This window comes from Genypterus blacodes, unplaced genomic scaffold, assembly GCF_046128005.1.
Source record: "Genypterus blacodes isolate CSIRO-AG114 ecotype Tasmania unplaced genomic scaffold, CSIRO-AGI_Gbla_v1 ptg000011l_1, whole genome shotgun sequence".
In the NCBI taxonomy this organism is placed as follows: Eukaryota; Metazoa; Chordata; class Actinopteri; order Ophidiiformes; family Ophidiidae; genus Genypterus; species Genypterus blacodes.
In genome coordinates, this window is record NW_027466825.1 from 283,484 (window position 1) to 303,339 (window position 19,856).

A 19,856-nucleotide genomic window follows, 5' to 3' on the forward strand; every position below is an offset into this window, starting at 1 on the left:
GCTCGGGATGGGGATGAAGATGATGACGCGTGGACAATCGGACAAAACCTCCATTCTGCCTTTTTTTTTAACATGAAAATATCCAAACATATCGGATAATCCAAGACATGCATGTGCCACTTTTTGTCTCCCCAACTGCTTTTGTATCATTATTTTTTATTATTATGAACAATATTATTATTATTATTAATATTATTATTAATGGTTTTCCTGAACAGGTGCGCGCATTCATGGAGGCCTCAGCAGTTTTACTTTGCGTAGTCACGCTGCATTTCTGTGGTCTTAACACAAACTCCTGTTGTTTCTTTATATTTTGCATTTCACTTGACAGAAAACTGTGACGCAATGGGTATATCCTGATGAATATGTACAATAAAAAAACAGTCATATTTGCAGTTTGTTTGACTTTGTTGAAACGCAGTTAAGTTATGAAATCATCCAGTATTTTAAAAAGAACCTTATGAAAGTATTTGGGCTGCAGGAAGTTGAGGTAAATTTGTGTTATTGCAGGAATGTTGTAAAAACACATCGGTTCCTTTTTATCCTTACGTTGCCTTAGTTGCTTTATCATCTGCAGCGTGAACAGGGAAACTTCATGCTCAGAGATGTGTTGGTCTTAGAGGGTCTGATAGTGCTTTGGCCTTCTAATTTCTGTGATTCACTCACTCAGACTCCACAATTAGTGTAAAAAAAAATATTTGGAAAGTTTGAACAATTTATGCATACTCAGCAAATGAAGTGGAGTTTATGATAGCAATTCTGATATTAAAACAAGTTTTGTTTGCACTGCACAAGTGTTGCAGACTAATCCCAATTTTGTCCTTTAAATTGTCATGATGGGAAACAAGTAAAAAAAAATATATGAAACTACCAAACAATGATTCAATATTAAGCTCAACATGAATTTGAGGCTTGATAATTGATTGCACAATTGAGTTTTCTTTTGTATACAACGCAAATGGTAAAACTTAATAATACAATTTGAATCTTATGACTACTTACATAAGTTGAAAATTAAAATACAGAGAATTTCAGCATGAAATGATTGAAACGTAAAATGCTTTACAGTGAAATTTGCTACTAATGACATGGAGGGCAGAAGTGTAAATGTAAGTGTAATTCCTAAATGGAGCTGATCGGTTCATATAGGAAATGTAAAAAAATATTGCAGGTAAGTTTGATAAAATGTTTAATTTCCACCTCTCAGTGTTTGGCTCCACTGGATGATGATCCTCCTCATGAAAACTGAGCCACGATTAGCTTGAAAGCAGATGAAGTTGCAGATCTCGTTACTATGAAATGAAAACATATCATGAAAACAGCGTGTCAGCAGAAATGCAGAATGTAAGACGATACTGCAGAATTATGACAATTTACACATCGTGTCTAGAAATGTATATTTATGCAACACGCGTAAATTTGAGCTGAGACTCAACACTCCAACAATCACAACACCTAATTATGGCCATGAAACTATGGATAAATAATGTAAACATATATACATGCACCTGCGGTCTAATGTAATGGAACATCTGTATGACCTTTAAGTGCTTTGTGTTGTTCCATAAGCTGCTTTAAAGCTTCATCAGTGTGTGTTACAGGCCTGCATGGCGCTGTGTGTTCCTTGTTTGTTTCTGTGTTTGCCTTCGTATGTGTGTGTTTACGTGAATCTGAGTGATGCAGGGAGAAATGTGTGTTTAGGTGGACGTGCATCAGCGATTGTGGAGGAGGTTTTGTCTAGGAAGGCCCCGGCGAGCTGCACTTCCACAGTGTTTCCGGGTCACTTCCCCCTTCAGGGCCGGAGCCCCTCGCTGCTTTCTCCCTGTCAGAGCCGCTCAGAGGCCCGGCCGACGTTAACCTGTGCACTCAACCACTTAGTCTGCCCACAAAGCTCTGGTTTGCTCGGCTAAATTCCTCCCTGCACCTTCCTGCTCAAAAGCCCGTCACAACTGTACGTCATTATGGCTGCAATAACGGTAAGTTAAGGATAATTATTTGGCTACATCACATCTAAAACCCACACATTTGCTGACTTTCCATATTCTATACATGCAAGTGATTATATCCTCTGAGAATGTTTCAAAAAAGGGTCATACACAGTTTATTTGTTTCTATTTTAGTCCCAAGAAGGGAAATCAGCAAAAGCAACACAAATATGAACACTGACACACATTCTTCATATTTCTGAATTATTTCCATGTAACATTTATTTATTTACTTGTCTATTTGTTTTTATTTGAGTAGTTATGTGTTGCATGTTACACTTGATGTATTTATGTTTAATGTAAATACATAAACCAAATCTGACACAATTTTCAGTGCATCAGTTGTGGTGACTCTTTAAAAGTAAATGTATAAAACAATCAACAAACTTTACCAAAAATAACTGAGGATGATAGAAAAATTGCAGTTAGATCAGTCACGTGTGGTAATTTAAAGTCACAGTGAAGAAGACTGTTTAAAAATCAAATTCAACATGTGATAATATCATTCAACATTGTTTATATCACTATATTTTTCTTTCTGTCCTTATTCGCCTCCTTCTTTCATTGCTCTGCAACTTTCATTTTTCCCCTTTTAATGTGTATGAAGCTAGAACATCCCTAAAACTAGAGAGTATAGTAGAGAGGCCTGTGCACACTGCTTATACTTACTTATTTACTTTTATTAAAGTAATATATTAATTACATGCGTTGTAATGCAGTATCTTTGCTGGTTTTTCAACTCTTTCAGGGCTTCTCTTTACAAAATGAGTGTCAATGCTGAAATATGTTTATAATGTGACAGTGCATTATCATAGAAAGTGTGTGTGTGTGTGTGTACACGCTTTGCCATGTCTCGATGTGCATTTGCATGCGTGTGTGTTTGTGTGTGTGTCTGGGGTGGGGGTGGGGTCGAGTGGGGTTTACAGTCGCCAGACTTCCTGACTCTCCCGGTGTCGGACACTTGTGAACGCAAGCGTTGGCTCTTTGCGTCTCAGCACTCTGCTCTCCAACCACAAGGTTCAAATGACCCTGCTGGCTGCCTGCAGTCTGCGCCCTCCCACCCCCACCCCCAACTCCACCGCCACCCCACCAACCCCCACACCAAGCTTCGTCTGTCAGAGGGCGAAGAAAAATCCATTAAAATCTTTCAATTTGATCAAAAAGAGGCCCAGAGCCGAGACACCATGTGCGCTGGTTTGGGATATCGATGACTGGCCGGCGCTCTGTGGTACTTTCACACACGCCATTGACTTACTGCCAACAGTGGCAACAAAGGCGGTTTTTCTGCAGAGAAGCAGAGCAGCGAGTTTGGCAGAGATGTTCGGGCCGACGTAGACCTCCGGGTCATCCACAGCTGTCAGCGTGTTTCTGTGGGCCGCAAGGCACATGGTTCTCATTCTGCGCTAAAAGTATGAATGTCGAGCGCTATTGTTTGAGATTGTTGATCCTGAATTGCAAGTGATAATGTGGTCCTGCTGAATGATTGCAGCGTTTGCCACGAGAGTGCAAATGCGAACGCGTGACCCCGACAGCTCCGGCTTCGCTTTAGCACCGGGACGTCCATGAATCTATTCAAACATCGACCTGAAGTTTGGAGCAGTTGTTTCAAATCACACCGAGAAGGCTTCTAACTTTGTGTTATCATGTAGGTATAGTGTGACATACACATTACATTACGATCATTTAGCAGACGCTTTTATCCAAAGCGACTTACATTACATTACCACCCATTACAGAAGGGGGAGCAATTGAGGGTTCTGTGCCTTGCTCAGGGGCACCTCGGCAGGGACTCGAACTGGCGACACTCCAGTTTCCAAGCGAAAGCTCTACCCACTGAGCTACTGCCGCACATAATCCTCTATACCTCGGACAAAGGTGAAAACTAGCCAAATACTCAAGTCCTTGTTCCCTTTCCTTCCTGTTTTCCTCCTCTTTTTCTCCTATCCTTTCTTCTCTTTAACCCCATTAACACTTCCTCTGCATTGACTTCTACTTGTGCGTTTCCTCGCTGTAATCCTGCTACGAGTCCTCGTTCCACCCCTGATCTCTGAAGATGGCATCTTGTCATATCACATCTCATCTCCTTAACAAAGAGTGACAACATGGATTGAGATTTCCAGTCCGATCACACACCAGAAATGTTTGCCTGTAACTGATATAAACATCTGTAAAGATGTGAAATTACTTCGATAATGAGACATTCGTTTTCTTTCACAATCCGGCTCACTAACAGCTTCGGTTTAGCCACAAGCTGTCTTCACGCATCCCTTAGTGATGATTAGCAGCGATTACTGCTAAAGTCGCCTCAGGATCAGTTTGGATTTGACGCAACGATCACAACAACTGTGAGAAATGTTCTAGAAAAGTACGATTTAAAAGTTGTATACATTGACTGAACATGATCAAACTCTGCTGTCTCCATGGTGCCCTAAGCTCTGGCTAAGAGTGTGTGTGGTTTGTTCAAAGCCCAGAGTGACGCTGCACTTTACAACATAAACAACACCCCATTCATTATGAGCGGTAACTTGATAGTGACCAGGGGGCTCTCGACCCTCCCGCCAGGCTTTCAGAGGAGCGTATTGATCCATTAATTTTGTCGACTTCAGTGGCCTGGAGTGACAGAGTGCCCCTGTAAATTGAATGGGGGCCGAGGGATTACAATGGCGGCGTTTGATGAAAAGGGCCCCCGCACGAGTGGCGACGACACAAATAAAGCCAAAGGTCGTCCATCTTCCTCTTGCGGGACCAAGGGAGCAGCCTGGTCTCGACCTCCGACGCCCCCTGGTGCCAAATATGTCACACGGATGTAGCGTATGACAAGAGAATACGCATTACAATCTTACATCTTTGTGTTTGGGTCTGCTCGACACTTTCCGCAGTCTCCACAGATGCGCCACCATATTGTCCTCAGTCTTTATCCCCCGTGTGTCACAACAACAGGTCATTTCATTGTGGCCCCACAGATGAAATGCGTTGACCTTTGGAGGGCACCGTCTAGCCCACTTCAAACCGTGTGTCATCTGATCCGCTATCACATGTCATCACCAGATCCAGCTGCTCGGGCACGGCGACATGGCCACCAGGCAATTACGATGAGAGTGCCAGCGCGATTTGTGCGAGGACAGAAATATGAAAATCATTTGAGAGGAACCTGGACGTCGCAGTGACAGAATCCGTCCCGGCTATGAAACTGTCCCTGTTTTTAAGATCATTGTACACGCGCCGCGCTACTAAAGACACACCGAAATCAATAGTACAAGTTGGAGGAAATAGATACTTGAGACTAATGGACAGTGGGAATTGCGGCTGACGGCTGCGAGGGGCTGAAGCTCACATTGATACGGACATCACAGGCCAGTGGGCTCCAAGGGGGCGAGAGGAGGTCACAGGTTGCTTTGACAGCCTACCCCGTCTTAATGGAAGCCTATCGACTGGATTGGGGAAGAGGCTCCTGTGACTGAATGTGCGACCGGGAGGCAAAGAGTCTGCGCTCGTGCGTGTGTGTGTGTGTGTGTGTGTGTGTATGTGTGTGTGTGTGAGCCCATGTACCTTTTAATGTGTGTGGATGTAGACGTATCAGTTTCTGAGTGGTCTTGAGGGATTCTGGTTCTGATCAATAGCGGGTCATTAGATACTCAATAATAGCCTCTAATACTGAATAACTATTTTCTGTGTTGGACCCGAATGGGACACACACACACACTTTGAAATGTGAAAATGTCAAATGAACAAGAAAGAAATCTGATAATTATTTCTTTTTGAATGTGCAAGTTAGGCAACATATGCAAATGAGATATAAATTACACCAAAGTAATTTCTAAAGCACCTTTAAAGGCTCACAATGGCTTTATTTACCATTCAAGGTATATCTGACATGTGACATCATTATGCTTCGAAGTGAATTGTGCAATGGGGGGGGGGTCTTTTGCAATGGAACTCGTAGATATGAGCATGAACATCTCACTAAATGAGCTGATCTGCGGTGATGTAAACCTGCTGTACATAAACGCAACACGGGTTGTCTGCAGGAAGTGCCAGCTGGTGTATTTCCTGCCGATTTACCCGCCTCTTCCACACAATTGGTGACGGGATGGCAAACCTGACCCACATCTCTTATCACGTAGAATGTAATTATCTGCAGGAGGCGCATCGCTGCGTGTGCTGGCGGCTCCCCGAGGTGCCGAGCTGCTGCGCATCACTCAGCTCATCCAGAGTGACAGCATGAGATCACGAGTGCAATCGCCCAGTCATGGGAATTTATCGTCGGAAAAACACAAATCACTGAGCAATCGGCAGCTGAGTGGAATATAAACCGAGCTGCGGTAGACGCAGTGGAGAGGACAACTCCCAATGCTGTAGGGATCAGTAGGTTGTTGGCTCACAGCCTTTAGTGGCAGCTTGCCAGGTAGATGAAAGTACACTACCTCAACAATCAGGCTGTAAGAGAAGAGAAGGCCACAAAATATTCAGACCTGCGATGTGGAAGCACAGAAAATCTCATGAGGTTCCTGTGACATCATGAGTTTGTGAGTCAGCAGGATGATCGACTAACAAACATTTTCTGTGAAACTATTGCAACACTGATTTGCGGGATGCAGATGGAGCAACAAAGCTGCACTTGCATCACTCAAAGCACAGAAAGCTGCACAACAAACATCACCTTCATCTTTTCAGGAGAATGGTACCATCACTAGTCAGTGCCTGGTGAATCAATTTTTAACCAGAAACACTTTATAGCTATCTATTTGTAGATCTTCAAGTAATATAAAATAAAAACCTTTCTTTTTGTACTATTGTGGAATTTAAAGCGGTGAATAATACATGGCAGAAAGCTTCTCTCTCACTTTGTTGCAGCTTCACTCGCACTCGAGGGAACGTAAAGCGGCGATATCAACCAATCGCTCGGGATGCAGGAACAAACCTCACCTGTTTCTAAGAGCATCCTGCACTGTGGGAGAAAAGAATCGCACATTTAACGACTTCCATCTTTAATCTGAGACACTGCCGGGATGTTGTTGACAACCTCATAGCCTGATTGACATATAACAAAGTGAGCTAAGGTCTGTGACGGCACTCAAAATCTGATTATTGCCAGCAAAAATGGTGAGGCCATGCCTGGTTTGTATTACACAAATGCTTCCAGTGATTAAGGTCCTCACATCCTGCTGGGCGTCGTTCTGAAAATACACAAGAGCAGCGTGTGAATAGAAGGCGGCCAAAGCCATTTTTCTACTTCTACGACATCCTCTCCTGCAGACCCTGGCATCCTCCAAACAACGGCTGTCGCAATTCAGAGGAAAAGTGCCTGAACAGATTGTTATGTCACCATTAGGGAGCTGTAATAAAGTCATATTTCTTTTGCATTTTGCACGACTGCAGGGCCTTCCACTCTCGCCTGTCTGCTCCCGTCATGTCAGCCTCCCTTAAGTGGAGCAGTTCTGGGCTGCGGGTTTGTGCCTCGCTGAGTGTCTGTTTGCCCGATAGCTCCGCGTGATTACACTCGGCGGGGGCACGATTTGCAGACGGTTGTTATCGCAGGAGAATAAAAAGTCTCAGGCCTCATTTAACACCTACACATTGAAATTAGAAACCAGCCATTTATTATTGAGGACGCACGTAAAGAAAACCCGCAAATACTTTCTGCAAGCGGTCAACAACTGGGACTCCACTGACACTCTGTGCTTTCGCTCCCAAGCCGCTTTGATGTAAACATCTCGGTAATTACAGTTGCTGATGAAAAATGAACCGCATTTGGAGTGTCAGGCCTGCGTTACGCCGCCTGTGATCCCGGCTCTGACTTGTTGAGGGATTATATTACCGTTCCATTCATAAGCTGGCACTGCTGCTGCTTTGGCTCTTCTTTTTCGCCCTTTCTGGGTTTGATTTGAGCCAAAAGGAGCCACAGGATACGACTTCCAAAGCATTAGCATTCTCAGCAGTCACCCAGTAAAAGTTCAGATCAAACTAGTTTAAAGTGACGGGGTGCCTAAACTACAGTACGCAGCTCTACCAAACCACGGCCTCCTGCTAACTGCAAACATATTATGTAAGAAACAGTGATGGGCCCATATGCACTTTCATCTGGGACAGTCTTGTGCTATAACAATACTATAGTGTTACACCTCCTGGCTATGAACACGCTGAGCAATAAGAGCAATACGATTTTTTTTTATGTGGTTCAATGCAACTGGTACAAACAATGGTGATGAAATTGGTTGAGAAGTCTAAATATGTTTTAACAAACTGTCCCAGTGCTCTGCCCCATCCTCATTCAGTTAAAACATCAATGGATTCTGCACTCTGCATCGGTCTCCTTTAAAAGGGGGACATGGGTCTGTTTTCCCTCAGTGTGCAAAGGTGGATAGAAGTCATTCAACGTAATCTGTTTGGTTAAAAAGTTTAGAAAATAGCCACGACAGAAGAAAAGGCAAAACTGTGTGATACATCTGAAGCGTTTTATTTTGAAAGGGCGGAGAAAGATACTGAAGACTGCCCGAAGGGACAAGTCAGGCAGAGCACATAGTTTCACCAATGCGATGCAGTTGTCAGGACGCGCTGTTCCACATGTCCGATTTGTCCGATCTTCTGCATCGACTCACTTTTAAAGACGTCGACGTGTGCAGAGACACAGAGAGACAAGAGACAGAGAGACAAGAGACAGAGAGACAGAGAGACAGAGAGACGAGGGCCTCAGACGTACAGCTGAACTGACTCCATTTGGGGAGGGAAATTAGCTGTAATTGCTGCGGGTGAAACCTTTGAAGACCCAGTTTGTGTTGTGACCGTGCCGCCGCTGATTAGACCTTGTTCACTTGTCAATAGCAATTCTGGGCGGAACCACGACTAGAAAGCAGATTTAAGTACGAGTTATTACCCTTAACTACTCAGAAATATGAACATTAAACGCATCTACGCAATTACAGCAGCCAGAATTGCCTAAAAGACCAGAATATATTTACATTTTAGCTGCGGGGAAGAACAAGTTTCCCATAAACTCTGAAACAATATACTGCGTGAGCCGGCGGTGGAGGCCGCTCGCACCACATGACATAGATTACCTTTAGAGAAAAGCTGGGCGCCCATTAACACGGCTGTTTGATCTCAATGGCACAAATTGATCCAAGGTGAAGAAATTGTTACGTAATTATGATTGATGATGACAAGAAGGGGAAATGATTTGTGCCTTTACATTCTCAGTGAGAAAGTAGCTCCCTGCTTAAAGCCGTCGGAGCAGGAGATTGTGGGAGAAGTGAGAAGTGTATTTAGCAACACTCGTTACGCTTATTAGTGTCAGAAATTCTCTTTTCCTGAAGATCCGGAAGACCATTTTAGGTTGGATTTGTGTGTTTTTAGACCATTTTAATAGTCTAAACGTGGAAGCTTCTTCGATAATTTTGCACCCGAGGAACTTCTGAGGGAACTGGACACACTGTTTATGCAGGGAAGTGACAATGTGGAAGGCATTACACACAACACATCCGGAGCACATTAATACAAGCACACAAACACACACACACACATACACAAACGCCCCCTGAGGCCACACAATCGGTGAGAGAAAGGGACATTTTCGAACGGATTCAACCACACACAAATGTTGCAGATACGTGTCGCCTACTTCCATTGTTACATGAGGCTTTTGGATGAGGTCGTGCTGAAGTGGAACATTTCCAGCTAACTGAGGCTCAGCTGAGCGGTCAGGAGTCTAGAATAACTCTCTAAATAAAGAATAAAAGCAATCTGCTCCTGTTCCCGCTCAATGCACCTTTCCCTCCCTTTGCCAGGGCGATGACCAAATGCATTTCATATGTAAGCGCTACGACTCACTGCCCCCACACACACACACACACACACACACACACACACACACACATATACACACCCTCACTCCCCGAGCACTGAAAAGAATCATGTTCCACTTTAAAAAAACGTTAATTTTACATTTTTAATGACGCGGCAGTTGGCTTAAGTAGGTGAGCAGCACTTACACAGGGAGATGTACGGGGATGTTCCGGCAAATTCCCAACCCCCCAAACTCCTATAAACTCCTCCCACTCCTCATCCTGGATTAAAATGATCTGGGTTGGAGAGGAAAAAACAAAGGTGTGGCTTTATTCGTGCTCCATGAAAAAGGATCAATCTGAAAATCCGAACAGAACACAAATAGTCTAGAAACTACAATACTTACTGTAATATCTCAATTTCTAACACTAATACATCAAGTACCTTTAATCTTTCTCCCTTGGACACACGTGGTTTTCCCAGGATGTCAACTTGTGCCGAGTTTGACTTTTGCTGCCGAGTCACAGCGATTCCTCAATTTCATGGCTGATTAGCCTGGACGCCTGGATTATCTCCTGTTATTTTAGGGCATATAACATGAGATTATGAGTTAATGGGATCTGTGAAGTCAGATGGAAGACACTGGGGGCTCTGTGGATGAATCTGTGAGCTGATGTAGTTCACCGCTATACCCTAAAACCAAAGGGAATATTCAACATATCAAACTTCCTGCATCATCAGAGTTTGAATGGAATGGTAGGAATATGCAACATCACATTCCATGAGTGTAAAAGTCCTGCATCATCTCAGGAAGCTTTTCAACATGTCTCCCACTTCATCACACAAACCTCTGGCCTTTTTTAAGGTAATTAGCTTGTGCTCGTTGCTGTCATATCCATAAGTGCAGCGGCTTTTGAAAGAACAGGGCAAGAAAAACACGAGGCCTGGCCGTCCCCGGGGTCAGCGCCCACCGCGGCCCGGATTATGGCACCAAAGTAATCCTGGGAAGCGTGTATTGATTTGGGCTGACACCCGCTGCCACATTTAGCCCGGGCGGCTGCTGACTCACGAGGGCTCCGAGCAGTTATCTGCCATATTCTCTGCTATCCTTTAAAGAGCACTGAGACATTATCTCACGCCACGGAAGATTTATCACCACCTAATTGGCCTGACACACCTAAAAGCAGAGCTGGTTTGACTACTAAATACAAGCTTAAAGTTCATGTGCAGAGGATTATGCTTTATTACCCTTTTTGCTGGGGTTAGAAGAGGAATTTATTAATTTTTGCAGGGAGGCGTCACTATCACGACACCTCTGCAGCCGGGTTCCTCTGCAAACACATCACATAACATCTCAACATCTCATTGCCGAAGTGTTGTGTCTGGATTCCGGGCGTCTAATGTGCAAAGAGCAAATTGAACTCTTTCCCCCTTAGGGCGCCTCTTGGCTTAAAGTGGCCAAATGTCATGTTATTTTATTTATGTTACGCCACTTCTTGCTCTGACATTCTCCTCCAGCAAACGCTTTGCTTCTCGGCGGCAGATCCGATCTCTATTTTTCCTTTTTTTTCCCTTTAGCATCACGAGGCGTCCCCCTGTACGCATCTGTCAGCTATACCAGGGACCCTGCTGGACGAAACGGGGCCAAGATGGCATTGCGACTGCCAGGGGTGTTGTTGCTAAGATCGGGCTGGAATCAGAAGTTTTGTCGGTTTCCGTTAACCAGGGCGCTGCTAAATAGCTTAAGCTAAGCATGAGTGCACCCAGCAAAGGCGCTGAGATACTACTGCATCACAGACATGTACCCAGACGATGGAGCCCCCCGGCTTTCTCTTCTTCATGAGTGACTTTTAAATGTTTTATCCCTGAGACGCACGGCGATAATGTGCTTTATGTTTTATTCTGGCCTTTGGTTCAACTGTGTCTAGACTGAGAATAGCTCCTACGTGTAGATCCCCTGCTGAGAGAGAGGAGTCGTCTTCTTCAGTGCCAATATTCCAATATTAGTCTTGCCTCGGACATATTTAGTTGGCAAGACTAGGGAACGCAGCATAATTCCCTCTGATAGAACTTGGAGTGTTTTGTTGTTGTTTCAAGAGAAGCTGCTGGATGGGGGAAGCAATGACCTCACTGTTTTCAGCCCGTAATGGTTTTCAGAGCGAGTGGGAAGATTGCTGGTGTTGCTTGAAGAGAAGACAGAAGAGAAAAGTGTATGAAACTCAGGTTGTTGTATGTTTACTGCACTTACTCTGTGCGAAGGTCTTCAGGCTAGACAAAGTCTAAATGAGCAGCGCCACCTCCACAAACATCTCCCCCGTCTGTAAGGAAGTATCAGACCGAGACTGGGATGAATCATAACAAACCAACACAAATGAAGGAGGCAGCCAGATAGCAACAAACATCACGGTTTGGATCTGATTCTTCATCCACGGTGACCTCTGACCGTCACGCCTAGAGGAGGAACACCATAGAAACTCCATTCATAAACAGTAGTAGTTTCTTGGCGTGCAGCTGTATTTGCGGTTGTCAGGCTCTATTGTGGTGAAGGGATCCCGACCCGGTTAGAGCAGAATCACCTTAACCCGGCTGGACCTGCTGCGGTCATAGCTGAGGGGTTTTCTACAGGGACACTGGGGTTCGGTGTGGTTTTGTGTACACTCACGCCCGACTTGTCGCATTATCTCTGCTTCACGTCTTCCAGCCACAGATTGCTCGGCATCTGTAACAAAGAAAGTGGCTTATTATCACCCGCTGCAGGAGTTGTCTGCACATGTAAGATTCAGTAATTGCTGCCGCTTAAACGGACAGACTGGGATTGGTCTTGACATTGAGCCATTATTAGGAAATGAAACGCTGTAGTTGTAATTATAGGAGTTTGCAGAGGCCACGTGAATCAGCGAATCGAGGAGCTAGATTACTCCAAGGTCCATTATTTAACTGTAGTGTGTACATCGATTGATTCAGATTTACTGGATTGAAAGTCCAAGCATGCGAAAAGAAAGCAGTCACAGAGATGAATCAAGCTCTCGCCCACCGACTTCTCCATATGATGACGCTAATGCAACATGGCATCTTCGCGCAGCTCCACGCTACTTTCTCAGCCTCAAACCAGAGTAATTGGTGACCCGGCGCTCCCACCTGACACGGGTCCCAGTGAACGCAAGAGGTCAATCCATGCACAGGACTGTCGCAGGCTCGCTACAAAAGCATGTGACGCGCCGAGACGAGCCTCTCCCTCACACAGAGTGGCACAGGCCAGTCAGGTGTGTGTGGCTTTTCATGCACAGGGTTTGATTTGGTTTGAAGCTCAGTCTGGCTAAACAGCCTGTGACAGGTGGCGGCAGTGACTTCAGCGGTATTAGAAAATTAGAATTCCCACGTTGGGATGAGACTCATATAGTTCCACTTACCTACTTAAGTTCAATACCTGAGCAAGGTGGGCCGCCACAGATCCAGAGAGGTCAACACCAACCACTGATCCACCATCACAGCGTAGATCAGTGGTTGGTGTCCCTATAATTCCAACAAAAACAATGATTTTCAAAGAGCTAACCACTTGATTTTGCAACCATAGCAAGATGTTTGTCGGCTTGTTACTCTGCAAAAATCAGGGCCCACTTCTTTCCCTCCTGGCTGCTTTCCTCCTCTGGGCACTGCTAACAAATCAAATGTACAATAAAGTACTTATCTATCTATCTGTCTGTCTGTTTGTCTGTCGATCTATTTATCTGAGACATCAACTTCTCAATGTAGGCTCCACTCCAGCTGTGGTTTTAATATGCCTGGTGAAACAGAACATCTGGAGTTCACAAACAAATTTACAACCCTATTGTGTGTTTATGGCTCTAGTTTCCAATGTACAATAGAACTTAAATGTTGATTTGCATTCTATTGATGATACCTCATTGATGACACCAGCTCCAGCGGACAAAGCGGACTTGTTTGTCACGAAAACAGACATTAACCAGATTAGTGGGGACATCCAGTAATGATCTGCAGAACACAGTTTGTTACTGATTATGATTGCGATCCAGAATGGAGGTCTGTGGTACAAGGAGTGTGGTGCCAAATCATATGTTTGTGTTTTGGAAATAGCAAGACAATATGTTTTTTATCTTTCTATCTTTCCTTATGCATGAACTGAAATGCTGACTTTCCTCTTAGATTTTGTTCTTTATGGGTAATCGTATTCTTCCGCTTTTATATGTTGATAATCTGCTTTTCCACCTCTGCTTCATGACCTTGATCACATATTACGAGATGTTTTGTTTATAAGATTCCCAACTCCACTGCACCCTCAGGCAAACATTGCTCCATTTTGGAATTCTTTTTTATTGTGGTAGTTTCATGTGGTTTCGTTGCCCTTTAGCTGTTCAGGGATATCTGACTTTCACTACGAGTGCTTCCAAGTGAATTCATTGTTCCCGTTTTCTCAAAACACCTACAGTAAAGGTTCTGCTCATGATACAGATGCTACACGACTGCACGAGTGACTAAATGCAGCATTTGTATTTCCAGAAGCAACTCGAACCACAAGTTGATTCGAGTGCTCCCTCTACTGGTTACTTTGGTTCATTACGTCAATCAAATGTTCAGAGGCAGCTTTTGCAAATAGAAAAGAAATTAACTAAGGCTGTATTCAGTCCTGTGGCCCGTTTGGAGCCCTTATTCAGAAACCAAGAGTGTTTACCATTAATCCAATCAATGATTGTTTGTAAACATATTTCCCCGAACCAAGCAAAAGAACCACAGGTCTGGATTCAACCTAATGATGAGAGGTGAGAGGTGAAAGGTGAGGTTGGGTGTACCTGAAGTGAATCACAGTCATATAAGAAGCAGTAATATAAGTGGCACAGTTCTTTTATATTGAGTGGTAATAATACTATAAAAATACAAACCCAATCTTGTATTCCATCATGGTTGTAAATTGAAGTGGTAGGACTGTCATGGTTTAAACTTGAAACTTATAGCAAACAAAGCATAAGATACAGTAAAACCATTCACTTTTCAACCTTTCTGCTATTTTTCTGCTTTCTTTACATGACGTTCATGACAGTTTAGCTTGTGTGTATACTGAGAGGACTTGTACTGTGTTGTAATTGAACTAAATAAAGCTCTAAAGGCTTTTGAGCAGCCAGGTAGGAGGGGCGCCTCCAGAGAGGACAAAGTAGTTCCACCACCAGGGCTTCTCCACTCGCTCCTCGCGGCTCTGGGTGAGAGCGGCCATTTGGGTGTAGCGTTCGTACTGGTTGTAAGGGTCAAAGCGCTCGTAGTTGCCCGTAGTTGGGACTTCGTCATCGACCGCGTCGGGCTCTGAAGTGGCTTTAGGCAACACAAAGTCCACTCGGCCGGCTTTGTGCATGTGAGCGGGCAGTCGGACCTTCTTAATGGCTTTGGTGTAGCCGGGGGCCGTGGCTGTCACGATGTATGTTCCGGGGGAGAGGAGGCGCCAGTAGTCTCCGTTTGCAGCTGGAGAGGGAGGGAGAGCGAGTTACACGCCTCTATCGCTGCTTAAACAGCAAAACAAATGGCTGCTGATAATAATTACCTGTGGTGACATCATGCCGTATCCATCTCACTGATACTCTTGCCCCTTGTATTCCATTTCCATCCACATCTTTTACAATACCTTTGATACCAAGATGGGCCTGCAGAGCACCGCACAGGAGAATGAAGGAGTTGAATTACAATGAAAAACCACAAACTCTCAGGTAAAGCTTAAGTTCTTCTATCCGTTCCTACCGCCTCCAGAAATGAAATCAACGCCTCCTGGTTTTCGTGCCAGCCGACGAACAGATCGTCTTCAGCGGGGAACTTCTCACAACCGAGCTCCACCGTCACCTCAAAGCAGTTGGTGTGGAGATAATTGAAGTCCTGCATTCCTGATTGAAACAGGAGAAAGGAAAGTATTCACTCTGAAATCCACAAAGAAATGCTCTCCCTGGATCTTCCACTGTTGCTACTCAGCCCGTGGCTAGATAACTCATGTTGCAGCGCCCTCTAGTGGCTTCATTACCCACCTGCAGAGTGGACAGTTCTACTTACCACCACCAAAGCTGTACCACTGAGCTCCATTGATGGTTCCTCTCTGACTGTGAGCGCTGGACGAGCCGCACCAGGCGTTTTCATTTGACATAACTTCGTGAGTAGTCGCGTACGTTTTCGCAAGGAGCTTAAATACCTACAGAACACAAACACACTCACAGTTTAAATTCAGTGTACCAAACCACATGGTTATTCTATTCCACTTGACTGGAGGGAGTGCTTAACCTGATCGTCCGGCGTGCCCGAGTACATGTTGTCCACTGGGTGTTTGGACAGGTCATAGGGGTATGACACCACCAGGTCGCCGCCGTGGAAGTTGGCGGAGAGCATGAACGGGATGGAGCGGATCCACTTCATGACGGCGTACGTCTCTGGTGCCACCTGGACGACCGGAGAAATCCAACAAATCAAGGCTATGTCATTCAAAGCGGCTAAAAGCTTCCGAAGTGATGTCACCCATCAGGGCTATAAAGCATCAATCACTACCGCACAACATATATGGAGGGGGATTCTTACTGTACCTTACCAAACCAGTAATAGTCTGGGATTGGGATGTGGTCGGTGCGGTAGCTCTTGCTTCTGCGCCGGCTGTAAGCCACGGACGTCAAGTCAGGGAAGTTTCGGTTCAGGTCGATGTTCTGGGCGTTGGTTCGGCCGATCATCTCTGTATTGTATCGCGGACCCTGTAGAAGGCACACTACCAATTATGAAAATAATCATTTAAGCCTCGGGTTTTACACAAAAAAATCTACATGAAACTGGCCTGATGCAGTATTTCATTAAGGTGAGTAGGAAACCGACCTCCTCGTCCTCATCGTAGTTGCCGCCTGGGAGTCCAGACACGGCGACTTCATACCCGTCCGGGTTCATGGAGGGCAGAATGTGGATGCGGGTGTTGTTGACGAGGGTCTGGATGCGCTCGTTGCCGTGGAGATACTCTGAGCACAGGTGCTGAGCCAAGTAGATCAGCAGCTGACGGCCCATAACCTCATTGCCGTGCATGTTGCCGATGTACTTCACCTCTGGCTCAACTACACAGGGGTCACATTCATCCGATTCTTATTTAAAAGAACAGTCCTTGATTCCACATTTACGTAAAAGTTGACGTCTTCACTTACGCAGTTCGTGCTCTCCGGGGTTGTTGGAGAACTCGATGACGAGCAGCTCCCTGCCCTCCAAGCTGCGGCCGATGCTGTAGGTTCTGGCTATGTCGGGGCAATGAGCCTCCGTCTTCTGTAGGATATCGTTCATCTGCGCGTTGGAGTGATACTTGAACTGCATGGTGGTGGGAGAATTCTCGACAGGAAACAGCTCGTCCATGCCGTAATCGTCCTGCACATCTTGCAGCACTGTAAAGAAAACACAGCACAGCTGACGGACCACGTTTTAAAGCGGTGCACCGATCGCATGCGGTCTCCGTTTTTGTATGGCTGCCAAAGTGAGAGTCTGGTATGTACAGAAGAAACCAGTAAGAGTGTGTGTGTGTGGGCTGTTGCTGAAACATCTACTCCCTAATTAACAGATTATTTATTGTACTCACATCTATTTTTAACCAACAAACAAACCTAAACCACATGGAACACGGTCAAATCCCCCAGTATGCAGCTGTATGACGCTGCAGTGCATTGGAGAACAATATATTTCTTCCCCAGAAGATCAAAAACAGATCACGGGAAGAGTTTGAAGATACATAAAGTCGAAACAGGAACAAGATCATCGGCTTGGAATCATTTTGAATATTTGAATAATTACAAAAGGGCCAGACATCTGAACCAAATTCTGAATGAGAGGAGTTCACACAACAATACAAACATTAACCATATGAACACAGGGCTGCATGTTAAGATAGAGTACATTTCACTCATCCGTGTTAATATCTTTTAATAACTTTTAGTGTCTGTGTCCACATTTTTCTGTGTGAGTAAATGATCCAGTCTGATCTTTCCAATCCTGCAGATGTTCCTATAGTGTTGCCGTCATATGGCTCACAGATGAGGCTGAACAACATTTCTTTTCTTGTAGCGATCCTGTTGAACAGGGGCTCAAAGTTTGGGTTTCCTATGCTGGTTTAATGAATTGTTTATATACAGCAGGTTGCAAATGAAGTCACACAGCTACAGAGGAACCACAGGATCAAATAAGAGAGAGGGTCCGTGTGAGAGGGGAGGCATTCCAATGGAGATGCATTATGAGGTGAGCCACATGAGTATGTGTGCTAACCAGATGGGAGCTCAAAGTGAGCCAGAAAGAGCTCCACAAACTCTGAAACTAAATAATAATGTCTCCATTCCTGACAAATCTAAACCCCCTGCTCTACACTTTATCCCAATTCTTGAAACTATGTATTGTATTTAAAAACAGGTGAGATCCCGTGAATCAATCAAGGCAGATAGTTTGCAGCCATCAGTGTCCACATACCAAATGAACTTGTACTTTGCAGCCTGTACGCCTCACCTTTGAGGCCCTCCAGCGGGTCGTAGCAGCCCTCCTCCTCGCTGACAAAGAAGCGGTCGCAGTCCAGGAAGTAGGGCCACGCCATGTCTATGCCGTCGAAGGCGTGGGCGCACCTGGTCCGCACCGCCTCACAGGTGGAGCGGCAGGGCTTCATCGCGGTCTTCTTCTCGCAGCGCGGGACCAGAACCGAGCAGCCCAGCATGCGGATGTCCGGGTTGCACTCGCCGCCAAGCAGCGACTCAATCACGCTTATGAGGAGGTACTCGTTGCCGGCCTCCGCCTCCTCCCGGGTCTTGTGGCCGACGAGGTTGGGGAACATGGTCTTAGTGTAGGACATGTCCTCGCAGTAGGACAGCAACACGTCCGTGCATTTGGCTGCGTCAAAGGGAAATCACACCAGAGACAAAGCAGCAACAATTCAAGACAAATTCATACATTTCCAACCTCAACTTAATGAAATCACATGTTGAGAGCGGTGACATGCATCTCCATCTGTCCGGCATTGAATCATGAGCCTGGCCGTGCCGTCTTCAATCATCTGCTCCCAAATATTTCTATTATCTCTGGAAATTAGAATTTGAATATTTCATACAGCCATCGCTCATCGCTAAAAATACACTTGATGGCTTTTACGGCTTACGGGCCAGATTCCATTAACATCTGTGAAGTGCGTGACTCATGATGGCAAAAACACTTCCTCACATCAAACCCAACCAGGATGTACTGGTACAGATTTAACCAGGCGTCGTACTTTACTTTACAGAGGCCAGACCCAATGCATCAGTGTCAACACATTAAACTCCTTGACTGCTGGACGAGAAGCTGAGAGACACACTTACGTTTTTCCTCCACTGCTGGCTTGCATCTACCTGCAGTAAAGACACATCAACACGTCATCGGCTGTCAGGTTGCAGACACTAGATGGCAGAATGGTTTCTACAAATGCTTGACTTTACTGTGGCCTACCAAAAAAAGCCTCATAAACATCTCATGTTGCATCAAAAATGGCTGTCTGTCAATAAAGCCTCATTAAATCTTTCTATTTGCCATTTTGAGTGGATTGTGAAGCATAATCCATAGAGAAGAATGCAGTATTTCATTATGATTACAGACAGTTACAGGCCTGGATCTAATCATGTTCTTCTTACTGTTATTCCGAAAAGTTGCATGCAATTTCGATTCCCTAATTCTAAGAAACTATGGAAAGTTACTGGATCTAGTTGCACAAGCAGAATGACGACCCTGTCAAGTTTATGCTGCAGGTCTTGATGCACATTTAAGACTTTTGGTCATTTTGTTGTTGTTGGTTTTTTTTTTTACAAGTGAAGATTTAAAACTTTACCTCGAAATCCCGGGTCACATCTCGGTGTGGCGCATGAAGCCAGAGCCGTGAGCTGCAGCAGGATCAGCGCCGTTCTGCTCATTTCGCTCTCCGCGATGTATGTTCCGTTACGATGTGGCACCTTACACACACGCGCGCACACACACACTCTCTCTCTCTCACTCACTCACTCTTGCCCGCACTGAATTCCTCAAGTCTGCAGAAAATCTTCCCAACTGCCCCTCAAAGCCACTTTACTACACGTATTA

The 19,856-nt window shown here is 45.0% G+C and overlaps 1 protein-coding gene across 1 annotated transcript; it reads right to left on the minus strand.

Annotated features, from left to right (window-relative positions):
* Nucleotides 1-14,609: 14,609 nt before the first annotated feature.
* Nucleotides 14,610-19,856, minus strand: LOC143009502 (carboxypeptidase Z-like). Its single transcript, XM_076161506.1, has 11 exons — nt 19,609-19,856; nt 19,106-19,135; nt 18,267-18,641; nt 16,931-17,161; nt 16,614-16,843; nt 16,334-16,495; nt 16,038-16,193; nt 15,813-15,948; nt 15,510-15,649; nt 15,316-15,415; nt 14,610-15,236 (listed from the first exon to the last, which is right to left on the minus strand). The coding sequence occupies exons 1-11, from the start codon at nt 19,688-19,690 to the stop codon at nt 14,884-14,886; spliced, it is 1,995 nt and encodes a 664-aa protein (XP_076017621.1). The 5' UTR covers nt 19,691-19,856; the 3' UTR covers nt 14,610-14,883.

What these genes read in the sequence shown, in the direction of transcription:
- LOC143009502 (XM_076161506.1), bottom strand. Translation starts at nt 19,690, where the DNA reads ATGAGCAGAACGGCGCTGATCCTGCTGCAGCTCACGGCTCTGGCTTCA. An exon ending in ACTACGATGAGGACGAGGAG is followed by an intron (nt 16,496 to 16,613) that starts GTCGGTTTCCTA and finishes TGCCTTCTACAG; the next exon opens with GGTCCGCGATACAATACAGA. An exon ending in CGGGCACGCCGGACGATCAG is followed by an intron (nt 15,949 to 16,037) that starts GTTAAGCACTCC and finishes TGTGTTCTGTAG; the next exon opens with GTATTTAAGCTCCTTGCGAA.